At 39.7% G+C, this 19,519-nt stretch overlaps 1 protein-coding gene across 4 annotated transcripts in view; it reads left to right on the top strand.

Moving 5' to 3' along the window:
- The window catches only part of DGKI (diacylglycerol kinase iota), a 436,523-nt gene that overhangs the window by 302,869 nt on the left and 114,135 nt on the right, over nucleotides 1-19,519 (top strand). For all 4 annotated transcript variants that reach the window (XM_059171955.1, XM_059171954.1, XM_059171956.1 and 1 more), the window contains exon 21: nucleotides 12,978-13,078. In XM_059171955.1, coding sequence (XP_059027938.1) covers nucleotides 12,978-13,078 — 101 coding nt within the window. The remainder of the gene's footprint in view (nucleotides 1-12,977; nucleotides 13,079-19,519) is intronic.

Genomic DNA, 19,519 nt, shown 5'->3' with positions numbered 1-19,519 from the left:
GGTACAGCGTGTGCTCCAGGTCCCTTGGGCAGGACAGAGCCACGAAGAAAATTTTTGAATTTCGTTGTTTATTTCATCAAAATAAATTTTAAGAATTCAAAATTAAAAATGACTTTAGAAGTAATATATTAGTTCAATAAACACAACTCTGTGTGTGTGTGTGTGTGTGTGTGTGTGTGTGCGCGCGCGTGTGGAGAGAGAGAGAGAGATTATTCTGTATTCTTGACTTTTAGGAGAAATAGAAATTAAGGCCTGAATATCCTAAGCAGTAACATCAAGCCAGCAGGGTTTTCCAAGCCAGGTAGGAATTTTAGACAGTAGAAAACGAGATGCCTCTCATTCTTCTATTGATGGGATCTCTTTATAATCAGTGTAGTGGTAGGACTAAAGTAAAATGTATTAGTTCTCAGGGTTCTCTTGCGTACATATCTGTGTAGTTCTGCTCTAACAAAGTACCACAGATAGAGAGGTTTAAAAGACAGAAAAGGACTTCCTCACAGTCTGGAGTCCGGAGGTCTGAAATCAAGATGTTGGTGGGGTTGGTTTCTCCTGAAGTCTCTGTCCTTGGCTTATAGCTGGTGGCTGTCTTCCGGTACTCTTCCTTGTGTGTGTCTGTCCTAATCTCTTTGTCTAAGGCCACCAGGCAGATTAGATTGGGGTCCACCCATATGACTTTACTTTAACCTCATTCCTCCTGCAAGACCCTCTCTTTGACTACCGGCACATTCTGAGATACTGGGGTGAGGACTTCAGCCTAGGAATTGTGGGGGACACAACCCAGTCCCAAACAGCATCATACTAGATAAATTTGACTGAATTTTAGTTTTGTTCCTTTTCCTTTTACCAACTGTGTGAAGACTGAATATTGTATATGCAATTTGTATATATGGTTTAATTCTTTAAAATCTTTCTGTTAAAAGATACAAGAAGAGCTAAAGAGTATTGCTCTTTGATTTCTAGAAGATTGTTGGTATTAACTGTTTAGGTGCAATAAGATTGTTGTTGACCTGTCTGGACCCAAATCCAATTTCCGTAAAATGAGTCGTTAGATAATATAAACTTTAAATTTTTTTCATACATGAAATTCTTAAGTATTACTGTAATAAAAGTAACTGTAGGAATACAGGCTATAAATGGAAAGGGAAGGGAGTAATTTTGCTAGTGTTTGTGAACAAAAGATTTCTTTACAAATGGACTCTCCATGTAGGGGAAAAAACCCTCAAAACTTCTGGAAAGTAGTTATTTATATCTTAGATAAACCACAATCTGCAGTGTTATTAATGGATTTACTGCATTCAGAGAGAAAAAGAGAACCATTTAGGTTTTTACTCCAGTATTACAACAATAACTGATGTTCTATTCCAGCACAGCGTAGGAAGAACTTATCAATAACGATGAAGTCTAGACATTTCTTTGGAACATTTCAAGGGGTGTTTATTTTAGATTATTTTGCTAAGATAGTAATAAACTGCAGTGCACATTTCATTTGTAGATTTTTAATTTAATTATACCAATGTGATTTAGCTTCCCCATCTGTTATAATGTCCTGAAACACTTACAGGAAATAAAAAGGAAGTACATTGTTAAAGGCAGAGAGAGAAAATACTTGTTGATGCTACACTTAATTAGTCCCCAGAACTCATCACATTTTGTCAGAAAATGAAATTCTAAAAATGAATTCAGCAAGTTCCAAAGGTGTAGCTAAGATATTTGACTGAAATGAAAGTGGTGTTAGAAGGATTATAAATGGAACAAAAAGGCCAAAGTTTTCTGCTTTCTGTGATTGAGAACTGTAATGATTTTCTTTTTCTTCCATCTTGTAGACTCTCCTGCTCTCAAGAGAGAACAGTCTTTTGATCTGATGATATTTAGTTGCTCAGGCAAAGTAAAACAATTAAACGTTTCCTTGATGAGAGGTTCTTGGCTTATGAAATGTTAAGATACTGCCTTTGGTAGAAGCTTGCTCTGTAAGATGGTAAATGAAAGGAGAGAGGGAAATGTACCCAAGCAAAAATACCCAGAATTGTTTTCATTTTCTGTCATGACATTCTCAGCAGAAACCATCCCTTTCCTTCTCTCTTCGATTATATATATATATATATATATATATATATATATATATATATTTAGTTTTGGTAAGTATTTTAGCTAATTTGTGTTTGTTCATCATCCAAGCAATATATTAGTCTAGCACTAAACGTATATCTTAAGGTACTTTTTTTCCCCTCAAGTTTACTGTGAAATTTTCAAGTCATTTTTGTTGATTAGTAGTTGTAGGGATAGGATTATATGATTTTTACAAGTCCTGTTCTAGCAAGGTATCTTTGTTCTATCCATTTTTGACACCACCAAGAAAAATGATTTTTTTAAAAAAAAAACTCCCTTGGTCATTGGATTAGGGATTAGAGAGTGGTGAGGACAGTTTCTGCCTAATAGGCTAAATTTACTGAATTGGACAGGTAATTGGGGACTCTGATTTGTTCATGGATCTCAGACAAGGAAGCCCGAGGTGACAGGAGCACATCTCTGCTCTGAGTGGGGGACATAGCTTTCTCCCAGTGGTAGGCAGATGAGTAGGAAAGAAGTGGTGTCTTCTTAGTCTCGGGAGCCAGATGCAGCACCACGGAGCATTCCAGACCTCAGCAAGCCATTGTCAACCTGGAGGGGAGCATGAGTCAGAATATAACACGGAGAAATTCAAATTACCTAATACGAGAAATGGTTTTGTGACTTTTCTCAAACACCTAGATTTTAAGAAAGTATTTGTGTCCTTCCGTAAAATGTTTTATATAGAAAGTTGAAACCATTTAAGGAAGTGTTTCTTATGTAATGCCATTTATTGTTAGGTCAATACTTACTTTTTTATTTTCTTGATAGAAACCAGAGTTGGAATCCTCTTCTTCCCGAGCGCGTCTCCTAGGAAGGCAAAGCTACTTCCTTTGCTCTGTAGTTTCGGGAGGAACACATCTGGTAATTCATGTGTTCAGTCCTTTCTCAAATTAAGTTTGGTTATATCTCTCCATCTTAATAAGATGGCCACACTTATTTTCACACCCTAATTGCCTTACGTATTTTCAGCTTTCGCTTTGTTTTGCTCTTTTTACTTGAAAAAATTCTCAATTTTAGTTTTTTCCTGTAGGGTCAGAAGTGAAGTAAGTGTTAAATATTTAAAAAATACATGTACTCTAAGGTTTTGGTGTTTTGTTTTGTTTTGTTTTTTAATGAGTACTGCTGTTACTCAGACACCACCACTTTATTCATCAACCTGCATAGGGTTATTAGATGATGAGCAAATGTAGTTGTTGTAGCCTAAGTTAGTCCTTTATGATATATGTGAAGGAGTGTTTTCTTTTGTGAAATGAAACTTTTCTTTTTTTTTTTTTCGAAGATTCATTCATTGAGAAAGAGCATTTGAATTTAGAGAAGGGCATAGGGAGAGGGAGAGAATCTCCAAAGACTCCTTTGCTGAACATGGAGGCTGACCTGGGGCTCCATCTCATGACCCAGAGATCGTGACCTGCGCTGAAATCAAGAGTTGGACACTTAATTGACTGAGTCACCCAGGCACCTCAAAATGACACTTTTTAAAATATACGAAGCCCTGTACTTGTTCTACACTCCTTTCCGTCAGAGAAAGTCAGTTTCTTTATCCGTTCCAAATAAGTGCAGGGTAGTCCAACAGCTTGTGATTGCAAACCCAAAGGAAGATTTTAGCATTTAAATAGCCAGTAAATGTTGGGTTCTCCTTTTATTTGATACAAAGCAATTGAAACCTTAAGTTAAAAAAAAATGCCTCTCTATCTGAGCACGTGAGATCTGACGCCATTTGGATGGCTTGAGAGTAACATTATCCTATTCTGTCTCCTTGATTCAGGTGCCTTACTCCACCGGAGATAGTCATTAATGGACCTCTGTACAATCAGAGCAGCAAAAGAATTCTCTAAGCCCCTGCAGGCTCTGCTGCTAAAAGTAGCCAGTATTTTATGATAGAATCTTTAGTCATTTTTAATAGCTGGGAAACCTCCATTAAATGGACTTATCTCATGAGGTAGAAATGCTTCTCGCCTGGTGTGATGAAAGACTAGCCTTGAGTTCTTATTCCTACCCCAACCGTTCTTCATTCATCAGTTTGAATTTGCAGGATTCTACAAAAGTACATGTTTCCCTCTACCGCTAATTTCCATTCCTCTGTATTTCCTGGGGGTATTTGCTTCCTTTGCCTTTTATCATGATATCTGTCCAGCTCCTACACTCTTTAAACATAAAGCAGAAAGAGTTTAAGTGGGAACTTAAAGTCTGAAGCTCCTATAAAGTTTTCTGAAAGGTTGTCATGTAGTTGCCAATTCAGCAAATATTAGGACAGGAGACTCAGGAGATTTAAACCTGTAAATGGTATCTAATGACAAGTAGAAATTTCTCTCCATTTGTATTAACCAGAGGCAAACCAGAGACTCAGCCCTGTCTGTGAGGATAGCATGAGCGTTGTGGTTATTTTTCATTTGCTAGTCTAGTGATGTGAATTGATTTTTCCCTTGAACCAATTTCTGTTAACTGGTCCCCATCCTGGCCATTGATGCACGTTATATAGCACGCATGATTAGGTGGGATGAAGAATGTAGCTTGTTGTCATGGCAAATAGTTCTCCTTTCAAAATTAGTAAGTCCATATGGGAAGCAGCAGCTTAACAAAGATAGATATGGCTGGGCCTCCTGTCCTCAAAGAGCTCGTGGTTTTATGGGGGTGGGGATCACCATGTCATGATCGCATTTACATTTCACACTGACTGCTCAGTCTCCAGCAGTCAGTCTAGGTGCAAGATGATAGTAGCTTGGTCTGTGGGGGTGTTGCCGGAGGAGACAGAGAAGCATACATATTTGAACACTATTTAAAGGAGAACGACTGAGGGAAGAGAAAGAAAGAGCAGGTGGAAAATCAGGAGAGTCTTTCTAACTGAAATCCAGAGAGAAGTGCTTCAGAGTGAGGAATTCTACTGAAGGGGGTGGGGGGTACGGTTTGAGTGTGGACCCAGAAGTGGATTTAATGAGCCTGAATAAGGAAAAGGAAAAGGGAAAGGGATGGTGTGATCTCATGTAGAGGAGAGGTGGAGGGTCTGCAGCTTAAAAAATAAATCTATGATTCTGGTCCCCAGAAGTTGTAATGTATATGTGGGGGGTTCCACATTAAAGTCTCTGAGTTGCTGGCTGAGTCCATAACAGCGGGGACATTCACTACCGCAAAAAGAAGCGGACGGTCAGGAAAATGTGACATTGACCAGGACTGCTGGTCAGTTTCCTTTCCTTTGAAGCAGAAATGAAGCTGTTCTACTTGCTGAGCTTCTTGCAGGTGCCAGTAAGCGAAGCCACTGCTAGTTCTTTGTCTCTGCTTCTCCTTTGCATGCCATGAACCTGACGCCCAGCCGAAGAGACAGTCTGTAATGACCACATGCTGATTTCACTCTGCCGCATATTCACTTTTTGCAATTTCGAAACATAAACATGGATTTCACTAGAAAGCCTGAAAATGTGCATGTATGTGTTTGCAGATCTCCAGAAAACTTAAAAAAAAACATTTTTTTTTTGTTTCTACCAATTGCATAAAAGTTCTCTGATATTTGGAACTTAAAACTTATTTTTAATCTGGTAGACATTAAGTCAACAAATGGTTTCTTCAATAGGTGTCTAGCTCTGGTGCTTCAGGTTTACATTCTTTTGCCATTAGTGTCTGTGGTTGATTATCCCAGTGACTTAAAACCCAATTCCAACCCAAATGGTAGAAGAAAAGTCAATAGATTATGGAGAGAGGAAGAATTTATAAATGGGAAGTATGAACGAAGAATAGGGCACTTCTGTCTTGCATCTTCCATACTTGAGGAGGGACAGGCAGAGATGGGGCAGCCATAAATACGGTCATAATAATAGACAATTGGATGGACTAGCAAATAGTGAATCAGTGAATATCTAAGTTTTCTCCCAACTCTGCAGTGCTTTAATTCCATTATCTTTTTTGGAGATCTAGAGGGATATCAGTCTCAAATAACTTGTGACTATGACATATTATATTAACCACCCCATAAATGGATGTCTTAAGTCAAGAACTTAAGTTTTTGTTTTTGTTTTTGTTTTAAGAGAGATAGAGTGAGCACAGGAGGCAGGGGAGGGAGAGAAGCAGACTCGCTGCTAAGAGCAGAGCCCTACACCAGGCTCTATCTCAGGATCCTGAGATCATGACCTGAGCCCAAATCAAGAGTTAGATGCTTAACTGACTGACCCACCCAGGCACCCAACATCTGTTGAAATAGAATTAATAACTTTTACAAATACATTCTCTATTTTGGAAGTGGAGAAATAAAAAAAACCTACTTTCCTTAGAAGAATATATTGGATAATGGGAGCTCATTGTTGCTATCTTTGTGATTTTGGTTTATCTTTGGTTCCAAATTCAAAAACTCCTTTAAAATTTTCTTCACATTTCGGAGGCATTGTTCTCTGCTCCAGGCAGAAGACAACTGAATTATAAGAGTTCCCTGTGAACTCAGCAGGTGTCAGAAATCTTTTTTTAAATCTCTGTTCGGAAGCTTTGATTCAATTTGGTTTTACTGCTCAATGCCAAAGAGGCCCACTTGGATGTGTTTTTGGATAGGTTATTGTCAGTGGCAGCTTGAAAATGTCCCAGGGTAAATTGCAGCAATTTCTAGGAAGTTGCTAAAGGAAGCTATTGAGTATAATTATATCTAAATAAGGCCCAGCTTGATAGCTGATGAAAGGATGTGGTACGGTAAATGTTTCTGGTTCACTGTTATTTAATTGAAGAACAGGAAGCCCTGAAATGGTATACATACTTTTCTGGTAGGGACAACTACCATTTGTATGTTCTTTTCTGTTTGTGTTGATCCCCCTAGAGATAAGATACAAAAGAACATAATCCAATGTGGATTTACCTCCAGATCTCAGAGAGTTGGATGGAAAAAGCACAGAAGTGGGCAACCCAATCAGGGTTTGCCTAGGGCTCACGAAGAGAAGAACAGCTATGGGGAGGCTCAGAGGATGTCCAACTGTGCTAAAGGGCCATGTGTAGCCCCAGAGGAATTCAGCTTTCCTGTATATCATTCATTTATTTGTTTAAAAACATTGATTGTAAACAATGTGGGCTAGACTCTTTTAGGTGCTGGAGTTGTAAAGAAGAGGAAAAGTCTTTTGTGCCATGAATTTCCAAGAAAGCCCATTCATAAAACAAGGGCCATTCAAATGAATCCAATTAAAGATGAGTTATAAATATACTTTATTACATCAAAGTTATGATCACATAGAATCTCACATTTATATTGCTTGAAAGGTATTAAAGTGTTACATCACAATTAAATCAGGCCTGGAAGGAGAAAGACAGACAAAGTTGTGATGTTTTCTGCCTTGCAAAGAATAACTAACTCTGTATATATGAGTAGCAATTTCCTAGTTAAATTAGAGTTCATCAAAGAAATGAGTGAGTCTACATAATGAGTGTTGTAGGGGGCAGGTCTTACCCTGAAGCATTTAAAAATGTTAATGAAAGTTGGACATTTACATAGTACAAAATGTAGAGTAATTATATAATTTTAAGGGTCTCCTGTAACATGAATGAGGATTTATATTCTCAGTATCTTAAAGATACCTTGCAAACATTTCTCATCCCACCAATTATAGATGGCTACGTAACTCTGAATCTTTGTCTCACTGACTGTGTCATCAAACTGTCATTCTGGGGGTGCCTGGGGCTCAGGTCATGATCCCGGGGTCCTGGGATCGAGCCCCACATCGGGCTCTCTGCTCAGCAGGGAGCCTGCTTCCCTTCCTCTCTCTGCCTGTCTCTCTGCCTGCTTGTGATCTCTCTCTCTCTGTCAAATAAATAAATAAAAATCTTTAAAAAAAAACTGTCATTCTGCTAAGTTTTGGTATTTACTAATTGCTACTTAGAGCTGTGATTCTGGCTTCCACTCTGATATTATCTAGGATTAAATTTTTTTAAAAAGAAATTGAAGCATAAAATAAAATTAATAAAAATACAACAACATTCTAGCTTCTGCTCTGATATTATCTAGGATTAAATTTTTTAAAAAAAAATTTTTTTCAAAAGAAATTGAAACATACAGGCATTAATAAAAATACAACAACATACTTAACACTATCTACCAGAGATATACTAAGTGCCTTAGATGTATTTTCTCATTTAATGCTCACACATTCCTATTATCAGTTCCACTTTCAAATCAGAAAATGGTTTAGCCAAGGTGACTTCGGAGTTCTCAATGTCAAACATGTATTAATTGACAGAGTTCAGATTGGAACTAAGATTTTTCTGAGTGTGGGTCATGTTATGCAATGTGTTATAGTGTCTTAATATTAAGGGATATTATTCCCAGGTGATTCATGTTGCTGATGAGAAGGAGTTATGTGGTGTTGCTGGTCTTGAAGTGACCTTGGGGAACAAACGCCCCCAACTTATTCTCTTTGTCTGTAAGGGGTATCCATGTGAGAAATTTGGAATGAGGAGAGTGTGTTATGAGGACTGAGAGAAACCTGTGTAGTGAGGAAGGTGTAAGTTGGATAGCAGTAAGTGTTCTGGATGGCAGTCCGCCTCTCTCCTCCCCTGCCAGCATCTCAGAGTAAGAGGTGTGTGTAATGTGGATATGGGAAGGTGTGGTCTGGAGCCCAAGTGTGTGGATTTAATGAGATGCTTTCTGGTAGTTTGGAAGGCAGTTGTCATGGGGACATTTAGGAGTTACGTCCAAAACCATGAATTTCCACTTGCATTAAAAAACTCAGTGTTGACATTTCAGCAGAAATTTATGAGGAGGTGATAGGTTGAGGTCACTGTCCTGATTTCAAAGGGAATTCAAAGATTGCTTAGTCCCTTTTTAGAACCTTGAGTGATCCCAAGGAAGTCTGGCTTAGAACCCCTACTACAGAGCCTACATCAGTATCGGGGTAGTTTGTGGTAGATGTGGGCATGGAGGCAAATCCCTTTTTATCCAGGTTGTTCATCTCTTCTATGCTCTACTAACTTTCTTGGGAAAATTTAATTTTAGAAAACTAATGGCTCTGCTTTTCCCCAGACTCCAAGAAACAGCTTTGTCACCGTCCACCTTCGCTCAGCCATTAATGGGACATTAATATATTTTGACATAAAGGGACACAATTGAATTACTCGGCTTTCGCTTAATATCTGTGCATTTTATCTTTCCCACCTTCTAGTTGTCTGTTTTCATGTTATTGCTTGGCCTGTAAAATACCTGTGGGAGAAGGTCCAGGAGAATGATGGCACCATCCAGACTAGACCGTTCCCCCTCAGAGGAAGCCCAGCGGCTGGTCGGAAGGGCCTAGGGTGGTCCCAGCATGCGCCCTAAACTTTTCCTGCTCCCTGGCAGCAGAAGATGCTATTGTTTACCAGCAGAACCTTATGTAGGCGAGGGTTTTCAGAATAATGATTATACTGATAGTAGTGAGTATCTACTGAGCACTTACAACGTGCCAGCCACTTTTCTCTATTCACTCATTTCATCCTCCTGGTACTCTGAGAAGTGGATCCTGTTCTTACCTCTACATTACCTGTGAGGAAACTGAAGCCCAGGGCTTCCTGTTTAACCAGTAGGTGGAAGAAGTGTACTTCACATCGGGGTAGTCTGACTCAGAGCCTGAAGCTCTTCAGCTCTGCTGAACTGCCTTGTCTTTATGCCACGATCCAAAAGAATTCAAAGGAGATTTCAATCACACACCCCATGATTGCCCTGAAATCTGTGGATGGGCTCCAACATTTGATCCAGGCCAAACACCAGGTACCCTCCTCAGAAGAGTGGGTTCAAGCAAGCTGCTGCTGGTAGGAACGTGGGAGGCATTGCAGGTCGTCAGGAGCAGATGGGCGCTGACAGGAAGAGAGGGAGTGTCTAAGAAGGTGGGATGGGGGAGAGTGACAAGCAGTTACTGAGTCTCCATTTTCTTGTCTCCTGCCAATATATTATCTCCTCAGTGAGATGATATATTAATTCATTTGGATTCTGGAAAGTTCCATTCAAATGACAGTTCCTGTTGTATGTCCATGGTGCGCCACCTTTAAGGAGGGTTGGTGGAGGCTGTGGCTCAGGAGGCAGCAGTGTGTGTCTGGAATTGGTGAGCACAGATGCACAGCTGGGAGGTGGAAGTATGTGGGCAGGGAGCAGGCACAGATGGACCGTGAGAAAGGCAGTACACCGTGCTTAGCTAGTGAGCTCCTGGGAGAAAGGAGTACTGGGACTGGTCTATAGTCATTCTCTGAATCCTATTTTCTACTCTACAGCTGCTGCTGGAACCAGGTCTTACTCCCGATGTCTCTACCCACTGGAGAATGCTAGAGCTCAATGTCATTAGACCTACTGCCAAGTCAAAGTGTATTGAAGTAGAGTTCTTTCCACCTCTGTCCTCCCCCATCTTCCATCAGAGAGTATGCTGGGCCACCATTCCGTGCTTCCTGCTTCCCTGTTACCTGATGTACTTGTGGGGAAATATTTCTTAATTACAATCTTTTCAGGTCACTAGGGCGAACTTGAGAATAAAAGGATCAAACCCCTATAATTTCGGGATAAGCATCTGGCACTAACACTGTGTGGTCATTCTGTTAATTGCTTAAATTCTTTCCTAACCTCTCCCACCTACTCACGTCTAATACCTAACATTCTTTGCTGTAACTCTTATTTTTACTTTGGTTCTGAGTTATCATTTATTTACATATTGATATAATTTTAAAACCTTTTTCTGAAAAGGATGATACTTGATGTAAAATAATCCCTAAGTCCCATCATGTAGCAATAACTGCTTGGGATAGCTCGCTGAACATTCTCTCCAGACACTTGTGTACATATACAAATGCCAAAATTCTGCAGTTTACGTAAAGGAGATTATTCCAGATGTAATTTTCCATAACATTTTTTTTCACTCCACAGTGTTCCAGTGAGACTTCCTGCTAAACAGTTTTAGATCCACACACTCATTTGTAATATTTGCCCAGTGTTTTCTTGTTTCAGTGTATAACAGTTTACTTAACTATCCCCCAGCTGATTGCTTATGGATAAGAATCTGAATACCACATAGAGATCATTTGACTTTGTTAATTCAGGCTCTGTGGTTTTGCTGTCAAATCCATGTGATTCTTGGCATCATACAATAAAACAAGCATGAAACTGGTGAGTGAAGTCTATAAGACTCTTGCTCCCAGTTCTGCCACTTAGTAGCTCTGTGACCATAAAATCACTTTTCCTTTCTGAACCTCAGCTTCCCTCCCTGTACCTGTGATATTTAAGGCATGTTCTACTAATTCAGAAACGTGCCTTCAAATCCCATTTCCCATCACAACTTATGCCAGTTTTATTTACCATTGCCTGTTCCTGTCCAGCACAATGCCCAATACAAAGTAGACACCCAACAGACACACTTTGAATGGACTAGTCGACTGATTTGTCTTCTCAAAATTTTCCCTCAGAATTATCCATCTTGTCATTTCATATTGACTTAGTTTTTAACCCAGTGAACCTCAGACATTTTTATTTGTCCACCCGCTCTCTTTAGAATGTGTGCACTTGTATCTAAATATCTTCGTGTGGGAGGAGGAAGTGAACGATGTATGAGTACGCACATATGTATCCGTAGTTGGGTCTATATGTTGTTTGGGGAGGATTAGAATGGGAGTCTACATGGAGGGAGTTAAGTCTGCTTTGCCTTAAGGTGAGGTATTAGGCAAGAGAATGAGATTAAAATATTGTTCCCTCCTTCCAGAGTTGCAGTGAAATTGCATGCATGTGTGTGTTTGAGGTGCGGGTGGCAGTATTCTGACAATGTTTTATCCCTCCTTCCTTCCATCTATCTTTTTCTTCCTCCTTCCTACTCTTTCTTCCTTTCCCTTTTGCCTCTTCCAGTCCTTCCCTTCTTTACTGAAATGAATAGAAGAGTAATGCTGTTCTTTCTACTTTGGTCAATAGCAACTCTTATCCCACAACACAAGAAAGGAGAAGCAATCCTGTATTTGCTAAAATTATCTGAACCAGTGAAGTCTAAGTATAAGGTAATACTGAAGGACAAGTGGGGATTGTGTTACATTAATACATTAAAGAAATGCATTGATCCGTAGTGGTGATGATGAAAATTAAATTGTTTCACTCAACTAATGCCAGTGATTAAACGATTTGGAAAATATTATGTAAAACCCAAGGACATTCTGTGAGTGGACAGGAGGCTTCAGAAAGCTTGGTGCTGCCCTCTTTGAATTGTTTGACATGTATCCTTCACGAGTTTGCATTGAGTTCTTCTAAAATGAATTACAACTTCATTCCCTTTCTAAAGAAAGTACATTATATATATTTTAAATTTTTTTCATCATTTTGAGGCAGTCAGAATCACCATCACAGGCAGCATTTACTGTCATAAGCTTTGAGAGGTGCTCTCGGACTTTTGGGGTACGTAGAGGTATTTTGGTCTCAATCCTGTGCTCTCTCAATTCTTGGTCTGTTTTTCAGAGGGGTTTTTTTGTTTGTTTTTTTGTTCTTGTCTCTTTGGAGGGCCAAACTGCTGTATCTGGCTGAAAGGGGCACATTTTTCTAGAGCAGTTTTTTACAGCTCTATGCTGTGTCTCACTGGTTCAGATCAGCTGTGTCTAATTTATTGTGAAACTAAACACATGATCTTATTAGAATTCTTAATGACTTAACAGTAAACAGGAAAAGCGTAGCTCCCAGACAGCTTCCAGAAGCTTTTTCTGCCTATTTCCATGTTCTTGCCTAAATTCCAGAAACTTGAGGTTTCTGGAGATACATTCTCCAGATAATGGCCATATTCCGGTAAAGAACCTACAATTCCGGGTTGAATGAGAACATTTTCTTCCAAGCATGAAGAGACATTATTTCCTTTAGTCCTTCCAGGTGCATGTGACTCTCACTTCCACTCTCTCATTTGTCTGACTACTCGGTTCTTGTTTTGCAGTCCCCAGTCTGTCCCAGACCGCCTGAGGATCCGGGTGAACAAAATCAGTTTACAAGACTATGAAGGATTCCACTATGACAAAGAGAAACTTCGGGAAGCTTGTAAGTTGGAAGTGCCTAGTTGATCTCATGTGATCAGCCTGTCTTCAGCTGCTTGATCCTCCTTGGGTTGATGGACAGATTCGTCTTGTGTCTGAAAACAATGGTTAGGAAAATGAAGGGAAGCGTAGTACCATGTGAACCCCAAGAGATGATTTATGGGCTGAAGAAAATGGAGCTGGGCAGAGGAAAACAGCAGAAGAAAATTATTATGCTGAAGAGGCCAAGTTAGGATCTTTTGGTTTATTAACCACTTTAGTTTCAGGTTTAACTAAGATGAGAAAGCAGAAAGTTGGCGAATGTCGTATGGTATCATAATGTCTAGAAAACCCTTGAGACAGCACAAGTTTCTTTCTGGAGTCTACATCACCAAACACTGTCCTCATTCTTCCTGCGGCTGTCACAAAGTTATCCACAAAGACATGTCCAGCACGTCTAGCTCTTATGTGATTGTATGAATGTCAGAGGCCCACAGAATACTCAATGTCATGATAAAGTGATTCACAGATGATGAGGTGACATTGGTCCTGAACTCTTAAATTACTCCACATATGAACACTTCTCAGTGTTCATATTTTCCACGTGCTTCTTTAAATGCGTAGCTGATTTTTGGTTCATCTTATCTATCGTTCAGTATTTACTGGGCACTTTTTACGTTCCATTCACTATGTTAGATCCCTGTCTGTACTATGGTAAATGAGGTAACCAGGTAGGCCAGAAGATGTTAAGACTTCAGGTGTGTTAGCTGTTAAGGTTCTGGGCTCTGTCATAATTGTGGAGACCAATGATCAAGTGCAGTCAAGTCAGAGAAGATCACGACCGGCATCCAAGGGCACAGGCAGGGATTCCAACAGAATAGAAGGAGTTTGATGGAGAACCAGAGGTTTATAAACGTTAAGAACCCCCACTGGTTCCAATATGGACCTATCTAGAGTGTGGAAGACACAAAGGTCAGGAATTGAGGAGGGGACACATTCCTGGGTTAATGACTTCCAAGCTCTGATTCTGGACCTGTTATCTGGAATGGGGTTTAATGGATGGAAATCCTGAAATCCACGGTCATTGTCAGGGGTGAGGGCAGAGACTTTTGATCTGGATGTGGCAGTGAGCAAGAGTCATTTCCCTGGTAATCCAATCACTGAATCCCCCAGAGAATTCTGTGTGAAAGTTCCCCCCGCTCAATTCTCTCTGCAGCTTCAGCTGCCTCAGTCCTTCTGGTTCTTTTTCTTAAACAGCGATACCTTCTAGAGCTTCTCCCCTGCCTTCCCCTTCTCCGTTCTTCTCTCTTATTTCCTTTGGTGGGAAAGTTTCAAGTGGGGAAGGAGTAATTCCCTGAACCTCTGCATTTCTCCCTTCTATACATGACTGATTATATTTTCTAATATAAATGAGATTGTAAGTGACAGACTAGCACAAAATCTCATTTAATAATGTGGTGGACACACATGTTTGTATTGGGAGGTATAGCTAGAGGGTGAGTTAAACTAACTCATAAAGGCTACTCATTATGAAGAAGAGTGTTTTGTGTCCCTTCTCATTCCAAACTTACTAGACAAATAGCTTATAATTTTTGAAAACTAAAAAAGAAAGAATGGATCTCAGGTCAGTTAATGTTTTTCAGCTTCCCTTCAACTCTGAAGGAAGTCAGTTGGGAGTAGGGAAGCATTTGAAATTTGGGGCAGAAATGAGATTTGAGGCTTATCGGTGGATTTCAGTTATCTGTTCTATCTTTTCCGTGGCATTATCTGTCTACCATTGCCAGAGGTAATGGTGATTTGAGTTTTTACAAGAAGATGACATTTCCTGGCAAGTGCTTTACTCATCATCTCTTATGTGATAAAACTTCTCTGTAAGAAAACTTCTTATATCAAATTGGGGGAGGTGACTTCGTATAAATATAAATCCAGGAAATTCAGCAGTGTCTTTGGGTCTCAGAAGGACACAGACACACTCAAAGAGGAAATCAAGAAGTTAACTCATTCTAAAGATTTGAGTCTGAAGAAAACAATACACTAATTAGAAGTAAAGATGGCCAACTCAGGCATTCCACATTTAATATATAATTATGGTGCATCTAAACTGTGGTTGCTCAGGGAGCTTTGTCCTTCAAAGTTATACATTTGATTCTTTCCTTCACTCTCTTACCTGATTCCAGCTTGGAAACAACTACAGATTCTGGGAAGGCCGACGGAGCTCATACAGAGTATAAAGACAAGAACCAGTTTAAGTCCATACGTGACACACCATACCAAAATAGATCTATTGTTTCAGAAGCACTGGTTAAACAAAAATGCATAAAACACCTCTAGGGAAAAGGGATTTGAGGACTGCAGTCTGACCCGAATCCCAAAGGGAGTGAATCCTCTTGGGCCGTCTACTGATGGTCAGCATTACAAACCCTGAACAAGACCAGTGCTTCATTACCGGGCTTAAAGAAATCAGTGCCCTTTCTGGATGATACACTGAGAGGTGCATGCAGCCAGCATGGGGCAGTTTGCCATCGCTGTTTAACAGATCTTGCTCATGTGTCTGGGTCATTATTTGTATTAGATTACAAACTCGAATGTTTGTTGTCTAACAAAGCCCCACTTCCGTCCGTAAGGCAGGACTCCTTGGTAATTACAGGATGGCAGCCCTTTTAATTACCTTGCTTATTTTAGCAGAGAGAAAGATGACTACACTATTTCAAAGATTTACCATCCCTTTTCCATTAGCTCCATCTTGCCTGGGGGCAATTTCCCTAAAATAATAGCATGAAGAGGTTTAGTTTTTGCTAGTCCCAGAGCTTGCTGGTAAATTTCAGACTTACTTAAAAGAATTAGGCTCTCATTACTGACTTTATGAATTATTAACCCTCAAGATAATGGTTATGATGTCCAAGAGGAAGGTCTATTCAGCTTTAAAAAGTGGAACATGAAGAGAAATGTTAAAAAAAATTCCTTAAAGTAAGTCCATAATGATAGCAGAAACTGACTCCCATAATCAGAATGAAATATATAAGTGAGTCCTTAATAAAGCATATAATCATATAGTCTAGGCAGAGGGTTGTTAGTTTTTGAGAATCTGTTGTATTTGTAATTCCAAAGGAGTTTCATTGATACAATATGTATTTTTATATCTAGAATAACTTGATTCTGGCCAAGATTTAACACTATCCTGTGTAAACGGGCTAAACTTGACTTCTGGCGTGAGTTTACTCTGCGCTTTTGAATTGCCCTGATAATTCATACAAGTCTGTACTCTAAAACACAAGCAAAAACCAGTTTGGAACCAATTGAAAATAGGTGTAGTCTATAAAAGTAGGAGAGGACGGACTAACATTTGTTGTCTATGAGGTATAGTATTCAACGACCCTTTAACATTTTCTTAGCGTGAAGGGAGTTACATGGATATTTTTTAAGTATATATAATGTATAATATATAATATCTTGGTGTGTTATTCTCTGGCAAAGGTGAACAATGTTAGGAATGTGCCCTAGGCAGTTGCTTTAATGGAATTCCAGTCTTTTATTTACTGACATGTTGGAAGAGTCAGAAATGTTTGTGATTGAATCACAGTTGTAACCTTGACCAAGTCATTCATCTCTCTGATGATCATACCTCTCATCTCTAAAGTGAGAATATCATAGCAGCCTCCCTGACAAAGAGGGTGAAACGTAATCTCATAGATGAAACCACTGGGGCCAAGTCTGGCATGCTAGCATGCTCCCCAAAAGCGGGAACTCGGATTGGGGTTGCTGTTGCTGAGACACACTAGACACACCCGCTGCCCTGCAGTGTGCAAGTTGCAAAGCCAGCTGACCTCCTGCACACATGCCTGTGCCTGCAAAGTACACCTGCTCCCACCTCCCAACTCACCTTCTCACTTTCAGAAACAGTGCTGAAAACACTGATAAATACCACAGGAAGGTTAGGGGAAGAGGTTGTAATTCACCACTTAATTGACATGTATTCTGTCTATTGTGAAAGAGACGACTCTGCTGGCGGGATATTTAAACCTGTGAGATGTGTAAACCCTGAATGCCCATATTTGGTGATCTGGCCAGTTACCTGCACACTGCTCTCTTCAGTCCAATGTGCATCACCTGATTTCAGCACTGATTTTTTTTTTTTTCCAACTTATTTTAGGAGCACCTGGGTAGCTCAGCCAGTTAAGTGAATGGCTGTTGGTTTCAGCTCAGGTCGTGATCTCAGGATCATGCCTGCGTCGGGCTCCACGCTCTGTGAAGAATCTGTTTCTCTCCCTCTCCCCTTCCCTCTCCTTGTGAGTGCTCTTTTTCTCTCTCTCAAATAAATAAGTAAATTGAGAGGTACCTGGGTGGCTCAGTCGGTTTACCATCCTACTCCCGGCTTCAGCTGAGGTCATGATCTCACCGTCATGGGATCGAGCCCTGCTGGGGCTCCACACACTCACAGAGTCCACTTCAGATCTTTTTTCCCACCTCCACCGCTTCTCCTCCTGTTCATACCCTCTTTCTCTCTCAAATAAAAAGTAAATAAAATCCTTAATAATAATATATGTACATCTTTTTTGTTTTTAAGATTTTATTTATTTATTCGACAGAGAGAGATCACAAGTAGGCAGAGAGAGAGAGAGGAGGAAGCAGGCTTTCTGCCAAGGAGAGAGCTCAATGCGGGGCTCGATTCCAGGACCCTGGGATCATGACCCAAGCCGAAGGCAGAGGCTTTAACCCTCTGAGCCACCCAGGTGCCCCTATGTACATCTTTTTAAAAAACCCTTATTTACTGAATAATTTAGATTTCTAGAAAAGTTACAGAGCTACTGCTGGAATTTCCTATATGCCCTTCACCCAGTTTTCCCTGTTGTTGAACATTTTATATTCCCATGCTACCTTTGTCAAAGAAACTGATAGTGCTTATTACTATTAACTAAACTCTGGACTTTCTATCCCAGAGTCTAATCCAAGACATCACATGGCACAGGGTTGGCATGTCTTCCCTGTCTCGTCTGGTCTGTGGCACTTTCTGACACTTTCTTCTTTTTTTTTTTTTTTCTCCCATGACCTTGATGATCTTAAATATTGTGGCAGAAGAATATCCCCCAATCTGCCCTTGTCTATTGTTCAACTCATAACGGAGTTACAGATTCTTAGGGAGAAAAAAAAAAAAAAGAAGAAGATGGCAGAGGTGAAGTCTCCTTTTTGTCCCATTATATCAGGGGTTACACGATATCCACATGACATCCGTGAGGAGAGTAACCTGATCACTTGGTTACGGTTGTATTTGCTAGATTTCTCCACTGTAAAGTTACTAAATTTTTTTCCTTTCTCGATGCTGTTGTTTGTGAGTCACTAGGTTTAGCCCATCTTCAAATAGGGGGGAGGTAGTTTCCTGGGGTTTTTGTTGTTTCTGATTTCCATATTTGACCTCAGGTAAATTTAATTTAACATGTAAGTCAAGGTGGGGCCATTCACTCAGATGCATCCATGCTTTCAAAAACTATATATTGGCAATGATTATATGCTAGATACCACGTTAGATGGTAGACATTGGAAAATGAAATTGGGTCATGTAACATGACAATATCATTTATTCAGTATGCAATAAATGAGTGCTTACTGTTAGCAAACAGTGGGGGGTGGGGAACAGAAATAGTCCCTGATTCACTAGAGCTTTTCTCTCATGTGATGAGAATTCCAATAGGGCTATGGAAACACTAGGTACATATTTTCCTAGCAAACATTGCTTAAATGACTAAAGAAGAGGATTGGAACTACATAAGCAAGAATGAGAAAAGCCAATCTAAGTACTAATTAGTTGTATGACCTTGGGCAATACATTTATCCTCTTCAGGCTTCCATTGCCTTATCTGCTCTGTGCAGTGGTTAAACTAGGTGTTTCTTCAGAACTGCTATATTATAATAAATGTTTAGTCTTATAGAAATTATCTAGGGTTCAACATTTTTCCTCCTGAAATATTTCTTTAGTGAAGTTTTTTAAAGCACAGTCATCCCTCATAATGAGTGTGAACATTAGAAAATTGTGTAAGTGCATTTTGCTTCATGAATTTGCTATAAATACTGATTTTTTTTTCTGTTGATTGCTTCATCTAAAATTGAATCTTTCCCCCCTCATTTAATAAGTTGATAACTGGGTCGTTTGGTAAAGATTAAGCCTCCATTTGTTGGAGGGATGTGTTCCATTTTGAAATCTGTCTGAGGAGTTAAATGATGTTGGTCTGTTCTCTGAAGGGCACTGTCTACCCCTTTGGGAGGGTGTTTGTCTTTTCCTCTTTTTCACGAGTTGACATTTACCCAGAGTTTTGTGTTTCATTTCTTTTGCTATTCTTCCCTAACTTTTGTCTAGATCGTATATTTTTTAGTTAAAATGTAATAATAAGTAAAAATAATAGCTAACTCCTATTGCACCATTACTGTGAGCAAGGAAACATCTTAATATTTCTACTCCTATCATATAATTTAA

Source organism: Mustela lutreola, chromosome 4, assembly GCF_030435805.1.
Source record: "Mustela lutreola isolate mMusLut2 chromosome 4, mMusLut2.pri, whole genome shotgun sequence".
In the NCBI taxonomy this organism is placed as follows: domain Eukaryota; kingdom Metazoa; phylum Chordata; class Mammalia; order Carnivora; family Mustelidae; genus Mustela; species Mustela lutreola.
The sequence above is the reverse complement of the archived record's forward strand: the minus strand, read 5'-3'. Positions and strand labels throughout refer to the sequence as shown.